We start from the raw sequence: 20271 nt of genomic DNA on the forward strand, positions 1-20271 counted from the left end.
GAAAAGTGATTTTGTTGACTAATTTGCTATTCTTTGTTATTAATCATTAAAGGCCTATAATTATTACTTGCAGTTACAGAAATCGCACAATTCATTCATTCATCATTCTTTCATTCTTTCATTCATTCAACAATTACTAGGCATTTTGTATATACTGGTATCATGGTAGTGGCTGGGAATACAAAGATCAGAAATATGATCCCTTTTCTATGCTCTGGCAATAGTAACAACTGGATCCAAACTATTTAATACATTAATCAACTCAATCTGGGAATCATACAGGTTGAAACAACTCATAAAGTTCTGGTTATTTTATGTCTCTAACATTGTGATTCACAGGGGATACAAAGAAGAGTAAAACACAAACAGTACACAAATCTAATACAAGATAGATTAAGTTAAGTGCCATTAAAAAAGCACAAATAAAAATCAAAGGAGGGACAGGGGATATTCAGATAGGGAAAATTTAGGAAGGGTGTCCTGGAGGAGGTGGGATTTGAGGAGGGCCTTATAGGATAGAAAGGAGTTTAGAAAGCAAAGAAGTCACAGGCACAGAGGAAAGAACAAGTGGCATTTTCATGAAATAGGGAGTGATATTAACATCAATAATATGAAATTTAACACTTATTGAGTAAGGTGCTATGTTAAGTGCTTTCCATGTATTTAGTTGTTTAACACAACAACGCTATGAAGTAGAACAACTATTTTATTTATCTTTTTTATTGTCGTAAAAAACACATAAGATTTACCATCTTAACCATTTTTTAATGTTCATTTATTTTTGAAAGAAAGAGAGACAAAGTGCGAGTGGGGGAGGGACAGAGATAGAGGGAGATGCAGAATCTGAGGCAGGCTTTAGGTTCTGAGCTGTCAGCACAGAGCCCGATGCTGGGCTCTAACCCACGAACCTCGATCACGATCTGAGCCGAGGTCGGATGCTTAATCGACTCAGCCACCCAGGCGCTTCCCATCTTAACCATTTTTAAGTATACACATTGTGGTGAATCAGATCTCCAAAACTTTTTCATCTTGTAAAACTGAAATTCCATACTATTGAACAACTTCCCTTTGCCCCCTCCCATCAGCCCCTGGGAACCAACCAGTCTACTTTCTATTTCTATGCATGTGACTACCTTACATTCCTCGTATAAGAGAAATCATACAGTATTTGTCTTTTTGTAACTGGCTTATTTCACTCAGCATAACATCCTCAAGTTTCATCCATGCTGTAGCAGGACAGATTTCCTTCTTTTTTAAGGCTGGATATATGTATTTATCACATTGTCCATTCACCTGTCTATGGACATTTGACTTACTTCCACCTCTTGGTTACTGAGAATAGTGTTGCTGTGAACATGGGTGCACAAATAACTAAGTAGGTACTATTTTAAGATGAGAAAGGCCAAGAAAGGGTAAATAAATAAAGGGAATAAGTTTATTCCAGGTCACACAACAAATTAAGAACCCTAACTCAGACATTTTGGGGTGTCCATCCTAGATAACTACTCTTTACAAATACATTCCCGTTCATTTTACTAATTTCATTGGTCCTACAATCTTGTGAAATTACAAAACCAAAACCATACAGAATTAGCATGTATTCAGTATTTGTTAGATGGCAAAATCTTCACATTGATTATTTTCTTGATGTAATCATTTAATTATTTTCTTAATTTAATACGTTAAGTAGCTCTTATCTCCATTTTCAATAGCGTGTCTAAGGCCACCTCGCTAGTGAAACCTGGTCTAAGGTCACAAGTGATGAAGCCATGATTTAAACTCAAACTATCTGACACCAAACTTTGTTGTAGTTCTCGATGTTCCCATTTGCTCCTTTCTGAGATGTGGGGAGTGAACAAGAAGTCACAGACTGGACTCCAGTCCAGTTCTCCCACTGACTTGCTACATTCCTCAACTTCTCTATCTGTAAAATGAGAAGGCTGAACTGGATGATCTCTAAATTTTCCCAGCCCAATTAGGCTCTGCACCTTTTCTTCTCAAAGGATTCTTAACCAGATATTTTATACGTAAGCAGGTTTGGTCTCAACTGTGCACCCATGTTCCTCCTCTTTCAAAACTTTTGTGCAATTACATTATAGATAATTGGTTTTAAAATTCAAATAATACTAAAAAGCAGGTACAGTAATAACAGAAGTTCCCTTGTTCTATATACTCTTCTACCCCTGAATGAACGTCTGGCAACCAAAGCCCATGCTTCTCAACTCACTGGTGTTCTTTCCTGAAATCTATCTCTTTTTGCATATAACAAATGTACATTGCTATCTCTTGATTTATAAATATTAGGCCTTATTTATTGATTTTTTTTTATGGGAGATGAGGTTCTTTTCTGTTTGGTTTTATTTTTTTACATTTACACCTTTTTTCCCTTTTACCATTCTCTTAATATTATCCCCAATTTGGGGCACCTGGGTGGCTCAGTCAGATGAGCATCCAACTTAGGCTCAGGTCATGATCTCGCAGTTCGTGGGTTGGAGCCCTGCGTGGGGCTCGCTGCTGTCAGTGAAGGGCCCACTTCAGATCCTCTGTCCACCCCCCCCGCCTCTCTCCAGCTCATTCTTTCTCTCCCTCTCTCTCTCTCTCTCTCTCTCACTCTCCCCCCCAAAATAATAAACTTAAAAAAATATTAACTCCAATTTTTAGTTAAGTGTTTATGCAATGTTTTTATTATTATTGCTTTGTGTATATATACTGTTCACTACTGAGCTAAAGTGTGCTGTACAATTTTAAAACCTCTGTAAAATGCCCTATCGTTTAACTTTCCACTGTATGAAAACTGCCAAGTAATCAATCAGTTCCATTTTTCTTTCCTGGGCCTTCTGACCTTTAGCTAATGATCAGTGCTCTCTAGGCCTTCTACCTAGCTCTGGTCCCGAGAGTCCCTTTGCCAGCATACCAAGAACTCTCTTCAGCCCCTTTTGTGTTGGATACCACTTATTCCTTTTTCCTATTTACTCTCTTGTGTTAGTGAAGCATATCTTCCAGGAGTTTCCTGAGGTACATTTCTTGAGACCTTGAAATCTTCTTTATTACTTTCACATTTGATTGATGGATTGATAAGGTATAAAATCTTAGGTTGGAAATTGTTCTTTAGATTTTGAAGGTATTGCTTCACCGTCTTCTAGCTTTCTAAGTTGCTACTGAGATATGTGATGGCATCAAAATGCCAAATTCCAAATTTTTGGTATATGGCTCCTCCTTTTTTTCTCTCTCTGGAAACTGTTAGGAACTTCTTTTCATCCTTGGTGTAGTAAAATTTCAAAACAATATGCCTTGGTTTGGGTCATTTTTCAAGTGGGCTTATTTTTTTTTATTGGAGTATAATTAATGTACAGTGTTATCTTTATTTCAGGTGTATAATATAATGATTCAACAATTCTATACATTATTCAGTGCTCATCAAGATAAGTGAACACTTAATCACCTTTATCTATTTCACACCCTGCCCTCTGGGAAACCACCAGTTTGTTCTCTGTATTTAAGAGTATGTTGTTTTGTTTGTCTGTTTTGTCTTTTTTTGTTCATTTGTTTTGTTTCTTAAATTCCACATATGAGTGAAATCATGGTTTTTGTCTTTCTCTGACTTATTTCACTTATTATAATACCCTCTAGGTCCATCCATGTTATCGCAAATGGCAAGATCTCATTCTTTTTTATGGCTGGGTAATATTCCAGTGTGTGTGTGTCTGTGTGTGTGTGTGTGTGTGTGTGTGTGTGTGTGTATCTTTACGCATTCATCTATGGATGGACACTTGGGTTGCTTCCATATATTGCCTAGTGTAAATTATGCTGCAATAAACATATGGGCACATATGAAACATATATCGTTTCAAAACAGTGTTTTCATTTTCTTTGGGCAAATACCTAGCAGTAAAATTACTAGATCATATGGTAATTCTATTTTTAATTTTTTGAGGAAACTCCATACTGTTTTCCACAGTAACTGCACCAATTTACATTCCCACCAACAGTGCATGTGGGTTCCTTCTACTCCACATCCTTACTAACACTTGTTATTGCTTGTCTTCCTGATTTCAGCCATTCTGACAGGCATAAGATTATATCTGATTGTGGCTTTGATTTGCATTTCCCTGATTAGTGATGTTGAGCATCTTTTCATGGGTCTGTTGGCCATCTCTATGTTTTCTTTGGACAAATGTCTATTCAGGTTCTCTGCCCATTTTTAATCAGATTTTTTTGTTTGTTTTTGTTTTTGGTATTGTGTTTTATAAGGTCTTCATATATTTTGGATATTAACCCCTTATCAGATATATCATTTGCAAATATTTTCTCCCATTCAGGAGATTGCCATTTTGTTTTGTTGATGGTTTCCTTCCCTGTGCATAAGCTTTATTCTGGTGTACTCCCATTAGTTTATTTTTCCTATTGTTTTCCTTGCCTAACGAGACATATCTAGAAGAATGTTTCTATGACTAATGTCAAAGAGATTATTGCCTATGTTATGATAGGCATAATCTATGATAATAGATTAGGTTTTAATCTATTTTGAGTTTATTTTTACATGTGGCGTAAGAAAGTGGTCCAGTTTCATTTTTTTGCATGTAGCTGTCCAGTATTCCCTACCGCATTTATTGAAGAGGTTGTTTTTCCCCATTGTATATTCTTGCCTCTTGTTGTAGTACAATTGACCATTCAAATGTGAGTTTATTTCTAGGCTCTCTTTCTGTTCCATTGATCTATGTGCCTATTTCTGTGCCAGCACCATACTGTTTTGATTGCTATAGCTTTGTAGTAGTGGGCTTTTTAAATCAAGAGAAATGGATTCTTCATTATTGACACATTTTCTTCTATTAGGTTTTTTATATTTTCCTTTCCACTATTTTATCTGTTTTCTCTTTCTAGTTCTATTCTTGAGGTATTGGGTTTCACGAACTGAATCTTTAATATTTTTTAAAAAAAATGCTTATATCAGTTTCTATTTCTTTGTCTTTTTTTCTTGCATTTTCTCAGGTGATGTCCTATACGTCATCTTTAAGATTTTCTTCTTTTTCTTTTTTAAATTTATGTATTTATTTTGAGAGAGGGAAAGAGTGAGCAGGGGAGGGGCAGAGAGAGAGAGAGAGAGAGAGAGAATCCCAAGAAGGTTCCACCCTCTCAGCTTGGAGCCCCATGTGGGGCTTGATATAATGAGGTGTGAGATCATGACCTGAGCTTAAATTAAGAGTCAGAGACTTAATGGACTGAGCCACCCAAATGCCCCTGTTGTTGTTGTTGTTGTTATTGTTTTACGGGTTAACATATTTTTAGTTTCCAAGAAGTTACTTCTTGTTCTTTGTTGGTTCTTTTTTTTTTTCCTTTTTCATTCTATCCTTGTTTTATTCACTAAAGAGTGAATGTCTAAAAAGCTGATTGGAAGTACTGAATGAAAGACTTGAACACTGGTGGGCTTCACTAGTGACTGAGTGATCAGGTGGCTAGCTCCCCCCACTTTTTTTTTAATTACAGCTACAGTATCTGTAGTTATTTTCTCTGGGGACAGTTGATTCTAAAAAGAAATATTTTTTTTTATTTCTTTGACAACATAATTCTAGCTTCCAAATTTCTGGAATTAAGGGCAAATGGGGCTGAGGAGGAAGAGATCCATTATTCAGTGTGCAGATTCTGAGTTCTTGTTTTCAATATGGCACATCACCCTTACCCTCCTCTGTGAACAGTATCCCTGTATTTTGAGCATCTCTGGCTCAGTTTCTTCATAGAATAAACTTCTAGTCTCTCGCAGGAGTCAGGGAGTCTACTCAAGATAAGGGTAGGAATCTGGGTCTCTAAATAATATTTTTAATTAAAGATGATTTCAGCTCCTCCTTATCCCCTTCCTCTGAGGTTTCTGGTATCCTACATTCTTGAAATATTCTGGGATCCTGTGAGAGCAAATTGACTTGCTTCCTGATAGTCACTCCCTATCCTCATGCTTTTAAGTTTGATCCTCCTCTTTTCTATTCAATCCTTTACTATTTTTCTTTAATCTGCTTTCTGCCTTCATATATAGTAGTCCAAGTTACAGAATCTTGAACACAGGTTCATCACAGATGGAGTATGATTCTTCTGGTTTTTGTTCTCCTTGTTATTTGGAAGTCTGATCTTTCTTGGGGAGAAGGGGGTTGAAATACTTCTATACACTCTCTTGGCCTGGGAAATCCTCCACTGAAAAATGATTTTTTAAAATTGTGTTTGCAGACTATATAGTTCCTCAAGTTCCTTTTCTTTTAAAACAAGGATTACATAAATTACTCATCAAAAGTGTTAGTGAATTACATTGTATAATTGCATGTGCATCTAATTGTACACTAACATATATAACTAGAAACGAGCTTGTAATTAAGCACTCAGCACTGATAAATCCTAAACTATAATATTAAAATTGTTATGGGTATGATAGATAAACTGTTTTGAGATATAGATATATATATTGGCAATATAGAAAATATTCACCAATACTCTTAGAAAAAGTATCTATCACTTGGTTCAGAAGACTCTGTTACTATTGGAATTAGTCAGTTAAAACATTTTGGTGGGAAAGTTAGTTAGCACTGACACAGTTTTTGTTTTTTATGCAGTGTGTTTTTCCATAGTCATGGTCCTTTCTGTAATACTGTTTGAGAGCATGCATATTAATACACATGGTAAATTAGGTCTTAAAAAACATAATCTTGTAAAGTAAGTTTTCACAATAATGCAGATTATTTATCCTGCATCAAACAAAAAGGCAATAATAAGCCTCTTAAAAAAAAAGCCTTGAGGTACCTATATGGCTATTGATTGAGTAATGACTCTTGATTTTGGCTCAGGTCAAGATCTCACAGTTGGCTGGATTGAGCCCTGTGACGGCTCTGTGCTGACAGCACGGAGCCTGCTTGGGATTCTCTGTCTCCCTATCACTCTCTCTCTGACCCTCCCCTATGCATGTGTACACGCATGCTCTCTCTTTCAAAATAAATAAATAAACTTTTTTTTAAACCTTTAAAAGTTCTGCTTTTGAAGCAATTTTTGTAAGTTTCCCTTTAAGGGATGGTAATCAATACATATCTTAGTTTGGGTTGTTATGGAAAAAAAAAAAAATCACCCTACAGTGGGTAGCTTAAACAGCAAACATTTATCTCTCACAGCTCTGGAGGTTGAGAAGTCCAAGATCAGGGTGCTGGCAGATCTAATGTCTGGTGAGGGGTCCCTTCCTGGTTTGCAGGTAGAGAGCTGGAGAGGAAGCAAACTCTCTTTTCCCAGGGGGTACTAATTCCATTCAAGAGGTCTCCACCTTTATGACCTAATTACCTCCCAAAGGCCCACCTCCTAATACCGTCACGTTAAAGGTTAGGAATTTAACATATGAAGCTTGGAGGGAGGCAAACATTCAACCCTTAACACATACTTAATTCAGGGTCATACAGCTGGGTATATTGAAACCAGGAGGAAAAAATACCTTCTTGGATGTTTCTTATTTTTGAAAAGACTTTTATATATTCCTCAGGACACCAATATTCATTATAATCAAAATCAGAATAAGCCAATCAAAAGGTATTTCTCTAATAATCAAATACTTTTTTTGAAAGAAAAAAAAATATTTTATATGTACAGAATTCTTTTAGATGCCTTGCAGTAATCCTTAAGGACCTTTTAGCCTCTCTTGGCTAAATAAGCTATCTATCTGTAAAAATATTAAACACAAATATTTATTCTTCAATCTTTACTGCTTACATTATTATAAATATAAAAATGACACATTAAATTTGAGGTATTTTGAAAATATGGAAAATAGTAAAGAAAAAAATGTTACCACGTAGCATATAGAGATAGCTACCTTTAAAAAATCCATATTAGCATATTCTTCCCGTCCTTTTTTTCTTATTTAAGGTGTTTCTTTTAAGTTTTTTTCCTTATTTTGAGAGAGAGAGAGAGAGAGCATGGGAGGGGCAGAGAGAGACAGAGAGAGAGAGAGAATCCCAACAGGCTCTTCACTGTCAGTGCTGAGCCTGATGTAGGGCTTAAAACCACATACTGTGATATCATGACCTGAGCCAAAATCAAGAGTCAGATGCTTAACCAACTGAGCCACCCAGGGGTCCCACCTCCCATCCTTTTTTATATCAGTTTTTACATGGTTAAGATCATACTGCACAGAGTAAGATGAGGCCCAATTTATTGAATGTCTGCCATTTATTAAATGGCAGACAACCTGCTAAGTGCTTCACATACATTGTATCAATATCCTATGAGCCAGCTATTTTATGCCTAATATATGGAAAATATGAGGATATATGGAAAAACTGAAGATTAGTGAGTTTAAATAAGTTGCCTGGGGCCATCCAGCCAGTAAGCAGCCAAGCTGAGATTTTAGCACAAGCTTGGCCAGTATCAAAATCCATACTCTTTACCATTATGTTTATTTTCTTTGTTTACCACTATAACTAATTTTTATGTCATTAACAAATCATTGCAAATATCATGTAAAGTAAAAAGGTAAAGCTCCTGTATGATTAGGCTTATCTCGCTGAAGCCCTGCAGTCAATGAGCAATCATATTTTTCAAAAATCTTTACAAATATTAAGAGCAAGAATGGAACATCATTGCTGTTCAAGTTAAAATGTATTGAGACTTTAAATGTTTTTATAAGCTTATCAGGCATTTGTATTTCTACGGATTATATATTTCTCAAATAAGTACAGTGTGAGCCAGAAATTACAAAATGACCCTTTGGAACAAATAACATTACCTCATTGATTCTGGTTATGTTGGGCAGGTACAGTAGGTGGAAGATACACACACACACACACACACACACACACACACACACACGCACGCACACACACACACATATATATACGATTTGTTTAAAGTTCCTAAACATAGCTGGTTCCAAGACTTTAAGATTCTCTCCTTAAAATCTAGTTTACATCATTATTTTTACATCTAAAGAAAAATGGTAAAAGGAAAAGGTATTTACTAAGCAAAGATAAATGCTAACTAAACCCTTATTGAAAATATCACCGGATCATGGATTAATGCAGTTTTAATGCATTTCCAATACCTAGTTATTCTGATTTCCTCTCTGGCTACACTATTTTCACTGTAATCTATTTAAGAGTTGGAGCCACTGATGCATTCAGTTTGATTTATCTAGTGACAATACCTCAATTATCCTCCTGGGGAAAATTATTTTCTTGTGAGTAAATCTAATTTTGGTTTAATCTTCCAAGTAATTTTAATTAATTTTCTATATATTTTGACAAAAGTAATTACGAAAGAAAAAGGCCATTATGACTATATTATTATGAAATATAGAGAAAATATCACATCAAAAAAGACATAAACATTTTCAGTTGGTGTTAGTGAATTATGACCTTGCAAGTTACAAGAATATGCCAGAATGTTTTAGCACTCATAAGCCACAGAAGGCTAAAGAGACATGTGGCTGATAAGATGCGAATTTTGTAATTTGAGAGTTGAGTAAATGGGTAGCAATATCTTGCCACCTTAAATATTCTGCCTGGTGTACTGGTAACATGGGCATTGGCTTAATGGCTCATTTTGTGGGAGAATTTTTAACCTTTACATCAACATTTATGTAAAATTTAGGTTGCACAGAAATATATAATCAATTTGAATTTGCTGTTTCGGATATCTGCATTTTCCTGGATTTCCTTATTAATAGCTTACTTCTCTTTTCTATAGGCTTGGCTTGACATAACCAATCTGGATCATGTCTACAAAAGAAACAAAGTGCATACATTTTTGCTGCAAAAGATAACAAACCCCACAAATTTTCAGTAGTGGATATCTAAGAAATGAACCTCACTGGACAAAAATTATAAGAACTACGAAAGTCTGAGTTTCTGAAATTGAAGAAGAGTTCCAGCTAGACCTTCCTATTGTGTATGTTGTGTGAACACACACAGTCGGGAATGCAGATTAGCACAATTTTCCTAGAAATTGATTTGGCAAACGTACCAAAGTCTTAATGCATAAGCTATCCATCATAGTAATAATTACACATTATAACAACATGAAGAAAAAGAAACATTATTGATGAGTAGGGGAAAGATTTATAACAATGTTCAGTAAACCAAGATCTATGTAGTATGATGTCAATGATAGTAACATATGTATAAACATGCATTTGTATGTGTGCAAGAATATATAAAGACCAAAGGTTTTTGACCGTATTCATTTTTTCAGTAGTTGAAATACTGGTGATTCTTCTTTATATTATTATGTATTTTTCTGTATTGAGCATATTGTTCATTAATAATAAGAAAAAAGTATTTAAAAGAAATACAAGGAGGTGTGCCTAGGTGCATCAGTCTGTTGAGCTTCTGACTTTGGCTCAGGTCACGATCTCAAGGTTCATGGGTTCCAGCCCGTATTGCGCTCTGTGCTCACAGCTCAGAGCCTGGAGCCTGTTTCAGATTCTGTGTCTCCCTCTTTCTCTGCCCTTCCCCTGTTCCCGCTCTGTCTCTCTCTCTTTCTCTCAAAAATAAACATTAAAAAAATAAAAATAAAAATAAAACAAATACAAGGAATAACAGTAACATTTCTTTGTTTTTCTTTCATTATCTTTTAAAAATGTAAAGTAAACCAAGGGAAGTCATTGTCATTAGAAATCATTCATTCATTCCATTGATAACTATTTTTAAGCACTTGCTACATGTCAAACATAGTTTTAGGCACTGGGGATTCTGCAGTGAAGAAAATTAAGTTCATATCTGGGAGAGGAACAAATGTTACCTTGGTCACATAATGGTGAAGTGCTATGAATGAAATCATACTCATTAATGTGCTATACTTCATAAATAGTAGAAAACACAAGTTATAAACTTGCTAGCAAAGAATATAAAAGTATCTCCTTTATTTAGTCTAAGGCATATATTTTTTCTTAATTAACTGAAGAAATTGAAATTGTTTGATTACTTACCCCAATATTAAACATCCCTGTAAAATATTCCATATTTGCTTGAATGAACCAAATGTTGCTTAAACCTAGTTCATCACTTCTCTTCTTAGCACGAATTAATGATAGTTCCTTGTTTTCTATTAACGTAACCTAGATTTCATCCAGGAAACAAAAGTACATTCAGTAACATAATTCAGACATTAGGGCAAAATATTATTACTGCATTTAAGCTTTCATGTAGAACATATTCATTGATCCTTGTCCTGTGCCAGGAAGTACACCATGATAGTGTGTTACAAAACTGAACAAGGTCCTTGATTTCTTGCACCTTATGGATGGAGTGATACAAGAGAAACAGGCAATTACAATACAGTGATAAGTGTTTAACGAAAGACATATCATGTGTCATCACAGCACTCAGACTTGATGACTAAGGAAGGTTTCAGCCATTTAACATGGAAAATAATATAGAAGCTGAGGCCTGAACAATGAATAGAAACTAGCTGGAGCAATGAAGGAGTGTTTCAAGCAGAGAGAGAAACATGCATGAAGTGGGAAGTGAGACAGACACGGGGTGTTTGAAGAACTGAGAACATTGGTGTCTCTGGGCACGGTGCGTGGTGGTGATGCAGAGTGGGGGACAGGGTGTGGTGGGTAGAATTGAGTCTGGCGAGGTAACAGGAGCCAGATCATGTGATAAAAGAAGGTTCCGTTGCTGCAATGTGTAGTATGGATTGGTGGGGGTGAGGCAGAAGGAAGGGTAACCAGTTAGGAGTCTCTAGGAATGCAGGCCAATGAAGATTGGAAAGGATTACTGGTCTAGAGAGAGAAAAGTGGGCAGAATTAAGTCCCCTTCATCACTATCATCTCTAATTCTACCCTTATTTTGTCCTTATGCTTGTCTTCACAGAAACATCCTAGGTCCCTTTGTATAAAAAAACCTGTCAGAGTATACTTGGTTTAAGGCTTTCTGGCCATTCATTATTCTATCCAAGATTTCCCGTCTCCAGGTTCAATGTCTCTAAGTTTCCAGAACTGTTGGGAAGGGGGGAAAGACCCCATATCTCTGCCTCTGTTTCTCCAGGATTCTACTCTATGAGCTTTCTTCCTTTAACTCCAACCAAGAAAATTGTTACTTTCCTTGATAATGAAACAGACACCTGCTATTTTTTCCCAGGATTCCTTGTTCATTTTGCCTCTTATTTTCTAAGGAAGGGAAAGAATAATACCCTTCTATTCCCCATCTTTCTGTTATATGTCTTTCTGGCCAGTCTATGCTCATCTTTCCCTTCTGCAAGGAATCACTATGATTATTTTACACCTTCTAGAGAGTTCACAAGCAAAGAATCTGCCCCATTTGATTTGTATTTTTTTAAAATATAATCTATTGTTAAATTGGCTTCCATACAACACCCAGTGCTCATCCCAATAAGTGCCCTCCTCAATGCCCATCACCAATTTTCCCCTCTCCCCCACCCGCTGATTTGTATTTTTTTAAATACATTAAATTCTAGACTTTTATGCTAAAAGATGGTCATTGTGAGGAAATGATTTCATATGGCAGAAGACTAAAAATAACAAACTTCTAACAATAGTGGCAACCACTGCATAAACTGTGGTACATTTACTTAAAAACATACTATGTAGTCACATTTTAGTGATATTTTAATAATGATATTTGAAACTATTTGTAATAGGGAAAAACATACTGAGTGAAAGCTGGTGACTAAAATTGTTTTTGCATTTTTTAGAATCTGCAGTAAGAAGCACCCTCATGGACAATGATGATAAGAATATGGGGAGAGAAGCATTTGATGGATGAGTGTGGTAAATTTAGAGTTTATTTTTTTCTTTGACAAATTTTGTTATTGCTGTTACAATTTTGATACAATGGATAAAAATCAAGATACTGAAAGGATATGCTTAACAAGGGTCAGAAGCTAGTATTTCCAGTATAAAATTATGTTGACAATTAAACTAGTTTCATCATTCATTATTTTATTTAACCACAGAATCATTATTTCTTCTATAAATTATTTAAAAATATAACCCTTTCAGGGGCCCCTGTGTGGCTCAGTTGGTTAAGCTTCTGACTCTTGGTTTTGGCTCAGGTCATGATCTCACGGTTGGTGAGTTCGAGCCCTACGTCAGGCTCTGCTGGGCTCTGCAGCTGGGCTCTGCCCCTCCCCCACTCAGGCTGTCTCAGTCTCTTTCAAAATAAATAAATAAACTTTAAAGAAATATATAACCCTTTTATAAAAGTTAAAACTGTACTGTGGTCCTACTTTACTTTTTTAAAGATTCTTAGAAGTTTAGTTCAAAGACAAAAAAAAAAAAAATATCTGTGCCACAGATGTGACCTGAATGAACACTTATAAATTCAAAGGAAAGAGGTAAGACTCAGCTAACTGAATTGCATAGTTTTCCAATGTTTCCCTTTATCTGCTATTCAGATTTTTACCTGGCATGATGGCAGCATGTGAGCAAGGACAATGCCAACATGGCCCTGGAGAAGGCAGAAAAAGAAACAAGTTAACTTGGGTCCTTAATGCTTTCTTCTCATTCTGAGACAGCAGTCTTGCCAAATAAAAACATGACTCTGAATGTAATACAGTAAAGTCACATAGTCGGGGGAAGGCTAAAGAGAATAAGAGGAGAGACATAATACCCCGCCGCTGCAGAAATCCACAATTCTGTCACCGGGTTTGGCCTGACTTGTCACCACATAAACAAGGTTGTTTAACTGCTGTTGCTTCCTTAAAGCTCGATCACTGGACATTTTGCCTGGGGAAGACAAGAAGTGAAGACAATGAAATGGTAGGCATTGTGAGAGAATGAGAAGGCACTCAGAGAATGGATGGCCGGCGTCCAGGAAGAGGGGTGAATATATAAATGAGTTACAAATTCCACATAATCCATGAGGAGAGGACCAGAGACCTGGAACCCAGAAATGAAATCTCTCTATGCATATTTTTACTTTTATTCACATCCAATTTTTCTTTCGATTGTCATTGAAAAAACATCTTCTAGAGAGGAAACAGTAAGTGAAATATTAATCGCAGAGTCATACACAAAGTGCTGAGTAAATGTTTACTGGATGAATAAAAGTTAACAGTCACAGTCCCTTCCCTCTATCCCTACCAGAGACATATTGCAAAGATTACCTAATTCTAGCTCATTGTTTAAATCTCCTTGGACAAAAGAGATCTATGATAAATAAAAACATTCTTACTATTTAATCAGCATGTCCTTGAACTCTTAGTTATTTTGGTGAGGATACTTGGGACATAGGTGTCACATTGTCGGAAATGTATCAATGCTTAGTGTATTTAGAGAGAAATTAGATTTTACCATTTCAGCTTTGAAGCTTCCTTTCCTCATGAGTCAGACACAGAAATCTAATGCAATAGAGATTAAAGATAGGGCATTTCCAAGTATAAAATGCCTTGGCCTAACAGCATGAAAATATCTTAACTTTCCTTCAAAGCTACTAGTTAAGTCCATGAAAATAACTTCAGAAGAATGAATGAAATTATTTGTTTTTACATGTTTCAAATGCACTTTTTGTAAGAGCAAGATTAATAAAATATAGAGAGCAGATTTCATTGATATAGATAAAAGGAAAAACCCAGATAATCTTTTGGCTTGATCAAAAGTTATTTACAGATACCAAGGTTTCCCTGCTCCATTTTCACAGAAAAATAGCCTGGCTTTTTTTTTCTTTTATTCTCTTTTCTGTTTTCCTTCTTTCTTATGTTACTAAAATAAAAATACTGGAAAATCTTTATTCTAGGAAAAAATAAAAAATATATGAAAAAATATCTGTATGAGAGAAAAGATCCATAATCTAATAATTCAGAGCAAATATCTTTGTATACACATACTTCCAGGTGTGTCTAGAAATTCATAATATTGAAGATAGTATATAAAACATTATAACTCTTTCCATGTCAGTGCATTTATTTCTGTACCATAAGTTTTAATGGCTGCATAGTATTTCATTGGCTATATATGCCATACTTATATAACCAATCTCCTATTGTAATAATGTGATCATCATCATACAGCTAAATCACTGTACACATTCTTAATTGTTTAGTGTGCCCTAATGTGAATTTCAAACATAAAGGGCCTTTAAGCCAATAGTCTGGTGATTTCATTTGTGAAGACAGTTTCATGTAGCTTTATTTTCATTTTTCTCTAATGATATAATTGTGAAAAATTTAAACAAAATATGTGAAAGCTCCTGTCAGCCTATCCTTCCTGGATAACCACCCCTAAAATATTATGACAATTTTCAACACAGCATAGTTGAAAGAATCTTACAGTGACTGCCTTTATAACCTCCACCTAGATTCTACCATTAACAACTTACTATATTTGGTTTAACACATTCTTTTTTAAAAATTTTTTAAAAGTTTATTTATTTTGAGAGAGAGTGTGTGAGCAGGGGAGGGGCAGAGAGAGAGAAAGAGAGAGAGAGAGAGAGAGAGAGAGAGAGAATCCCAAGCAGGGTCCACACTGTTAGTGCAGAGCCTGTTGAGAGGCTTGAACTCACAAACTGCAAGATCATGACCGATCTGAAATCAAGAATCCAACACCTGACCGACTGAACCACCCAGGTGCCCCTGGTTTATCACACTTCTATTCATCTATCCATCCATTCATAAATCCACTTAATTTTTTTAATGTTTATTTATTTTTGACAGAGAGAGAGACAGTGCATGAGTGGGAGAGGGGCAGAGAAAGAGGGAGACACAGAATCCAAAGCAGGCTCCAGGCTCTGAGCTGTCAGCACAGAGCCCGACATGGAGCTTGAACTCACAGACTGCGAGATAATGACCTGAGCCGAAGTCAGACGGTCAACCAACTGAGCCACCCAGGCGCTCCAATCCACCTAATTTTTTTTAAGTAGGTTCCACACCCAGTGTGGAGCACAACATGGGGTCTGAACCCATGATCCTGAGATCAAGACCCGAGCTGAGATCAAGAGTTAGACATTCAACCAACTGAGGCACCCAGGCACCTCTCCACCTAATTTCTTTTAGCAATGCAGTTCTAATTTGGAAGAGGGAGAGCAACAAGAGGAAGCAGGGGAGTTAGAGGGCAAAAAGGGAAAAATATTTCTGAGCCCTGTGGGAAAGCTAGTCACAAATGCTACCTTTTGAGGAAACCACCAAGAGGCAAGAAATGAGCACAAACATTTTAGTCTCAGCTTTGTGGATTTCTTAACATTTCTTAGCCAAAGGATTTTTCATAAAGTCAAAAGAAATTACCTTTGTTAAGAACAAGGAGAAAAAAAAAACATTTATTTAATGGAATAACTAATTAACATCCAGTTTGGTACCATTATTTCTACTAGATGTTTAGAATTATCTAACTTTCCTAGGTTTGTTTCAAAAGCAAATGTTGATGAAGATCTGTTTTTCTTGCTGAGATTCCATCTTTGCATATAAAGAATTCATGCTGAAATGAAGTTTGAAGGCAAAGGGGTAATTTTCAGGGTTGTGTTTAAATAGACACTATTAGGGAGCCAGGGTGGCTCAGTCAAGCATCAGACTCTTGATTTTGACTCAGGTCACAATCTCAAGTTTCATGGGTTTGAGTCCCACGTTGGGTTCTGTACTGACAGTGTGAAGCCTGCTTTGGATCCTCTCTTTCCCTCTCTCTCTGCCCCCCCCCCCAATAAATAAATATTAAATAAATAAATAGGCACTATTAAGCTGCACATACTCTCACAGAGTGAGTTAAAAATACAGTAGCATAATGCCCAGATGCTTTATGGAAAAGCCACCTCTAACAAAGCATTCCTCCTCCCCATTCCAGTTTTGAAGCTCCTGGAAACACGAACAGGATCTCAAATACATTGAGCGAGGTTAGAAAGTGATATTTTGAGACATGGCATTAATTTAAAAATCAAATCCCACTTTCTATTTATAGCTAACATTCTTCTGCTAAGACACCATTTATAAGCATAAATTTACAATCTATTTTTAGTTTGACTAAAAATGCTGGTTCTTTAAGTGTCATCACTGAAAAAGAAACTCAAGAGTCAAATGATCAGGTGTTTTAATACAAATGATGTCATTTGTTCTGTGATGTAATTCTCCCACAGTGAAAGTCAAGTCTTTTCCTTGTCCAATTCAAGTTAGGAGGAACCTGATTATTTAGACAACTTCAGTGTTGTTTGCAGTGCCCCAAAAGAAAATACAAAGATAAAAGAGTCAATTTTAAGTGAAGGAAGAGCTTTATTGGAACACCAGTCCAAAGCATCAAATAAGGAAAATAAAATTTAAAACAATATCCTGGATAGGAAATGTGCACATTTGTAGCCAGGATACCTGCTCAGTCTAAAATTATGCTCAAGATCATGCTGTTCTTGATTTTTTATTTCTTAGTCCAAAGCAACAAAGCATCTTAACTGTCATGACTTCCTGGTAAAAGGAAAGCGGTTGGGCGCCTGGATACACGTTTGACTTCTTTACTAAAGATTCATTTGCTGCTTTGTTTTCAAAGTATTTTCTTTGAGTTAGAGCACACTAACTACATTCTATAAGTTTTTTAAAAATTTATCATTAAATATGAAGACAAAAAAGGCTAAAGCTAATGATGTAGGGATTTTTAAAAACATGCTTTTTGTTTGGAAAGTTATAAAATCAAAAGAGAAAATCTCTTTAACAGTCATGGATGTAGCAGAGCTATTCTATTCTAGAGAAGGCACAAGACAACTGAATAGACAAAGTGGCACTGACAGGACCTCTGGTCAGAGGAAAGGGGCAACCGCAAATTTTACTGTTTTTGGGGAGGCTTTAAGACAAGCTGATGAATGGTCACTTATGTTGTACAGGGCCCTAGACAGTGAAACCCAGGTCCTAGCCCCAGGGTATCCTATGGTTTTCATGCTTGGAATAGTCACTTAGGCACCTACTATGCTCAGCACCTGTCTGTATCCTGAGGACATATCTCAGAGTGACTAAGACATAGTCCCTGTCCTTAGGGAACAGTATCTAAAAAGAAGGGATAGGTGTTCATTATGTGCAAATACATGTGCACTGAAAATAAAGGACTATAAAAAGGACTATATAAGGAAAATAAATGTATGTGCATTGAAAATAATTGAGACTTCACAGAGGGCCTTACAGACACTTGGGGCTGAGTCTTTAAGGGGGAACAGAAACTCACCAGATAGGATGGCAAGGAAAGCATGCTAAGAACGATATGGCATATTTAGGGGAAAACCTCAATTAGATCATGCGCTTAAAAATGAGGATCAATGAAAAAGTGGCAGAACGTAAGTAGATCTGAAATTACAGGCAGGACCAGATGGGAAAGAGCATTGCTTGTTATTTTGCCTGTCTGTGCTGTAGAGAAAACATGATCTCACTTTAATATTTAATGTGCTTAGAGCTCCTTAGAGACAAGTTCTACTCGAATAGACAGACTGCTATTTTTACATTGTTATATATTAAAGATGGTCTCTTATAATGCTAGCCTGCATCATTTTTATTCAGGATAGAGTATATCCTCAAATCAGATCGTATTATTAATAAAATTCTCTGAAGCATTCAACCTCAACTAATGCTAGTTGTCATTAAGTAACTTAATTAAGAAAATGAAATAGAATTAACTCATTGAAACTCACTGACTCATTTTGAACCCTGGTGTTCTAGATCAAGAAAGCACTTGGACTCCTTATAGGATTCTCCTTCTCACTCTCCCTCCCAGGCTCCCTTCCCTTGGCATTGCTCTGAAATGTTATGCTCATTAGGTCCTATCTTTCGTGCCATAGCTTGTCATGAAGTATGCTTTTCCTGTGTGTATTAACTAAAGTCCCTTCCAAATTTACCCATTAAAATATCTCTTCTTTGCTTAAAATACCTTGAAAGTCACCTCGTTGGCTTAAGACAAAAAAAAAATTGACTTCTTGTTAAGAAAATAAGGTCTCTAGTGATCTGGGCCCCATTACTTTGCCAAACTCATCTTCTGGAACTTTCTTATATATCCCCCCATATTCCAGTCTTTCTAAACAATGGTGAGTTCCTTGAATTTATCAAAGTCAGTGAGGTGGTGGCTTTAAAAATTTGTTCCCTCTGCTTGGAACCTATTTTCTTGCTTTAGAACCCAGGGACCCTTCCAGTTTTCCTTGCTCCTGACAATTAGTACTTTTGTAATAATTGTTTTTAAAGACAAAGAGAAATTGGAACTTTTTAAAACTCTTTGTTACTACCCAAAAGAACTAATCTTTTATACTAAAAAGCACTACTATTGTTAACTAGTGAAAAAAAATTATCATACGCTTCTGGGTATTCATCTGAAGAAAATGAGAACACTAACTGAAAAAGACACATGCACCACCCAGGGTGCCTGTGTGGCTCAGCTGGTTAAGTGTCTGACTTCAGTCAGTGTTGATCTGGTGGTTTGTGAGTTCGAGCCTGGTGTCGGGCTCTGTGCTGACAACTCAGAGCCTGGAGTCTGCTTCGGATTCTGTGTCTTCCTCTTTCTCTGCCCCTCCTCTGCTCACACTCTGTGTCTCTCTCTCAAAAATAAGTAAACATTAAAAAAAAAAAAGATATATGCACCACTATGTTCATTGCAGCTTTATTTATAATAGTCAAAATATGGAAACCACCTAAGTGTCCATCGACAGATGATGGATTAAATGTGGTATACAGACATACAATTGAATATTATTCAGTCATCCAAAAGAATACAGTCTTGCTATTTTGAGACAAAAAGGATGGACCTTGAGGGCACTTGTTAAACGAAATATGTCAGACAAATATCATATGATTTCATTTATATGTGGAATCTAAAGAATAGCTTGGTAGTTGCCAGAGGTGGGGGTGGGAGGAGGCAAAATGCATGAAGGGGGTCAAAAGGTACAAACTTCCAGCTACAAAATAAATAAGCATGAGGATGTAATGTATAGCATGGCAACTATACCTAATAATACTGTATTGTATATCTGGAAGTTGCTAATAGAGTAGATCCTAGAAGTTCTCATCACCAGTAAAAAAAAATTCTATAACTATGTATGGTGATGCATGTTAACTCGACTTATTGTGGTGATCATTTCACCACACATACCAATATTGAATCATTATGTTGCACACCTGAAACTAAAATAATGTATGTCAATTATATCTCAAAAAAAATTTTAAATGGTATATAGGCATAATTAATTATATTAATTATCAAAAGAACCATTAGCTAAAATTGCTTCTATTTCTCTGAAGTAGATACAGATGATTTTTCCAAAGTAGATGAACTTGGGTGCAATTAAATGGAAAGAGTGTTAGGAGACTGATAGGCACATAACAGGTGATAAATAAAAGTTTAATGAATTCATT

General features: G+C 36.0%; 1 protein-coding gene and 1 long non-coding RNA gene across 2 annotated transcripts in view; one reads left to right on the forward strand and one right to left on the reverse strand.

Moving 5' to 3' along the window:
• Positions 1–20271, reverse strand: part of GSTCD (glutathione S-transferase C-terminal domain containing) — a 133137-nt gene that overhangs the window by 17223 nt on the left and 95643 nt on the right. The window contains exons 6-8 of the mRNA XM_025921871.2: positions 13590–13705; positions 13383–13427; positions 10943–11071 (exon numbers count right to left, since the gene is read on the reverse strand). Coding sequence (XP_025777656.1) covers positions 10943–11071; positions 13383–13427; positions 13590–13705 — 290 coding nt within the window. The remainder of the gene's footprint in view (positions 1–10942; positions 11072–13382; positions 13428–13589; positions 13706–20271) is intronic.
• LOC147581835 (uncharacterized) lies at positions 8916–14160 on the forward strand. The gene is made up of 3 exons (XR_015250309.1): positions 8916–9903; positions 12673–12748; positions 13375–14160. It is a non-coding gene; the product is annotated as an uncharacterized LOC147581835 (long non-coding RNA).

Source organism: Puma concolor, chromosome B1 (assembly GCF_028749965.1).
Source record: "Puma concolor isolate L17-30 chromosome B1, mPumCon1.1.hap2, whole genome shotgun sequence".
NCBI lineage: Eukaryota > Metazoa > Chordata > Mammalia > Carnivora > Felidae > Puma > Puma concolor.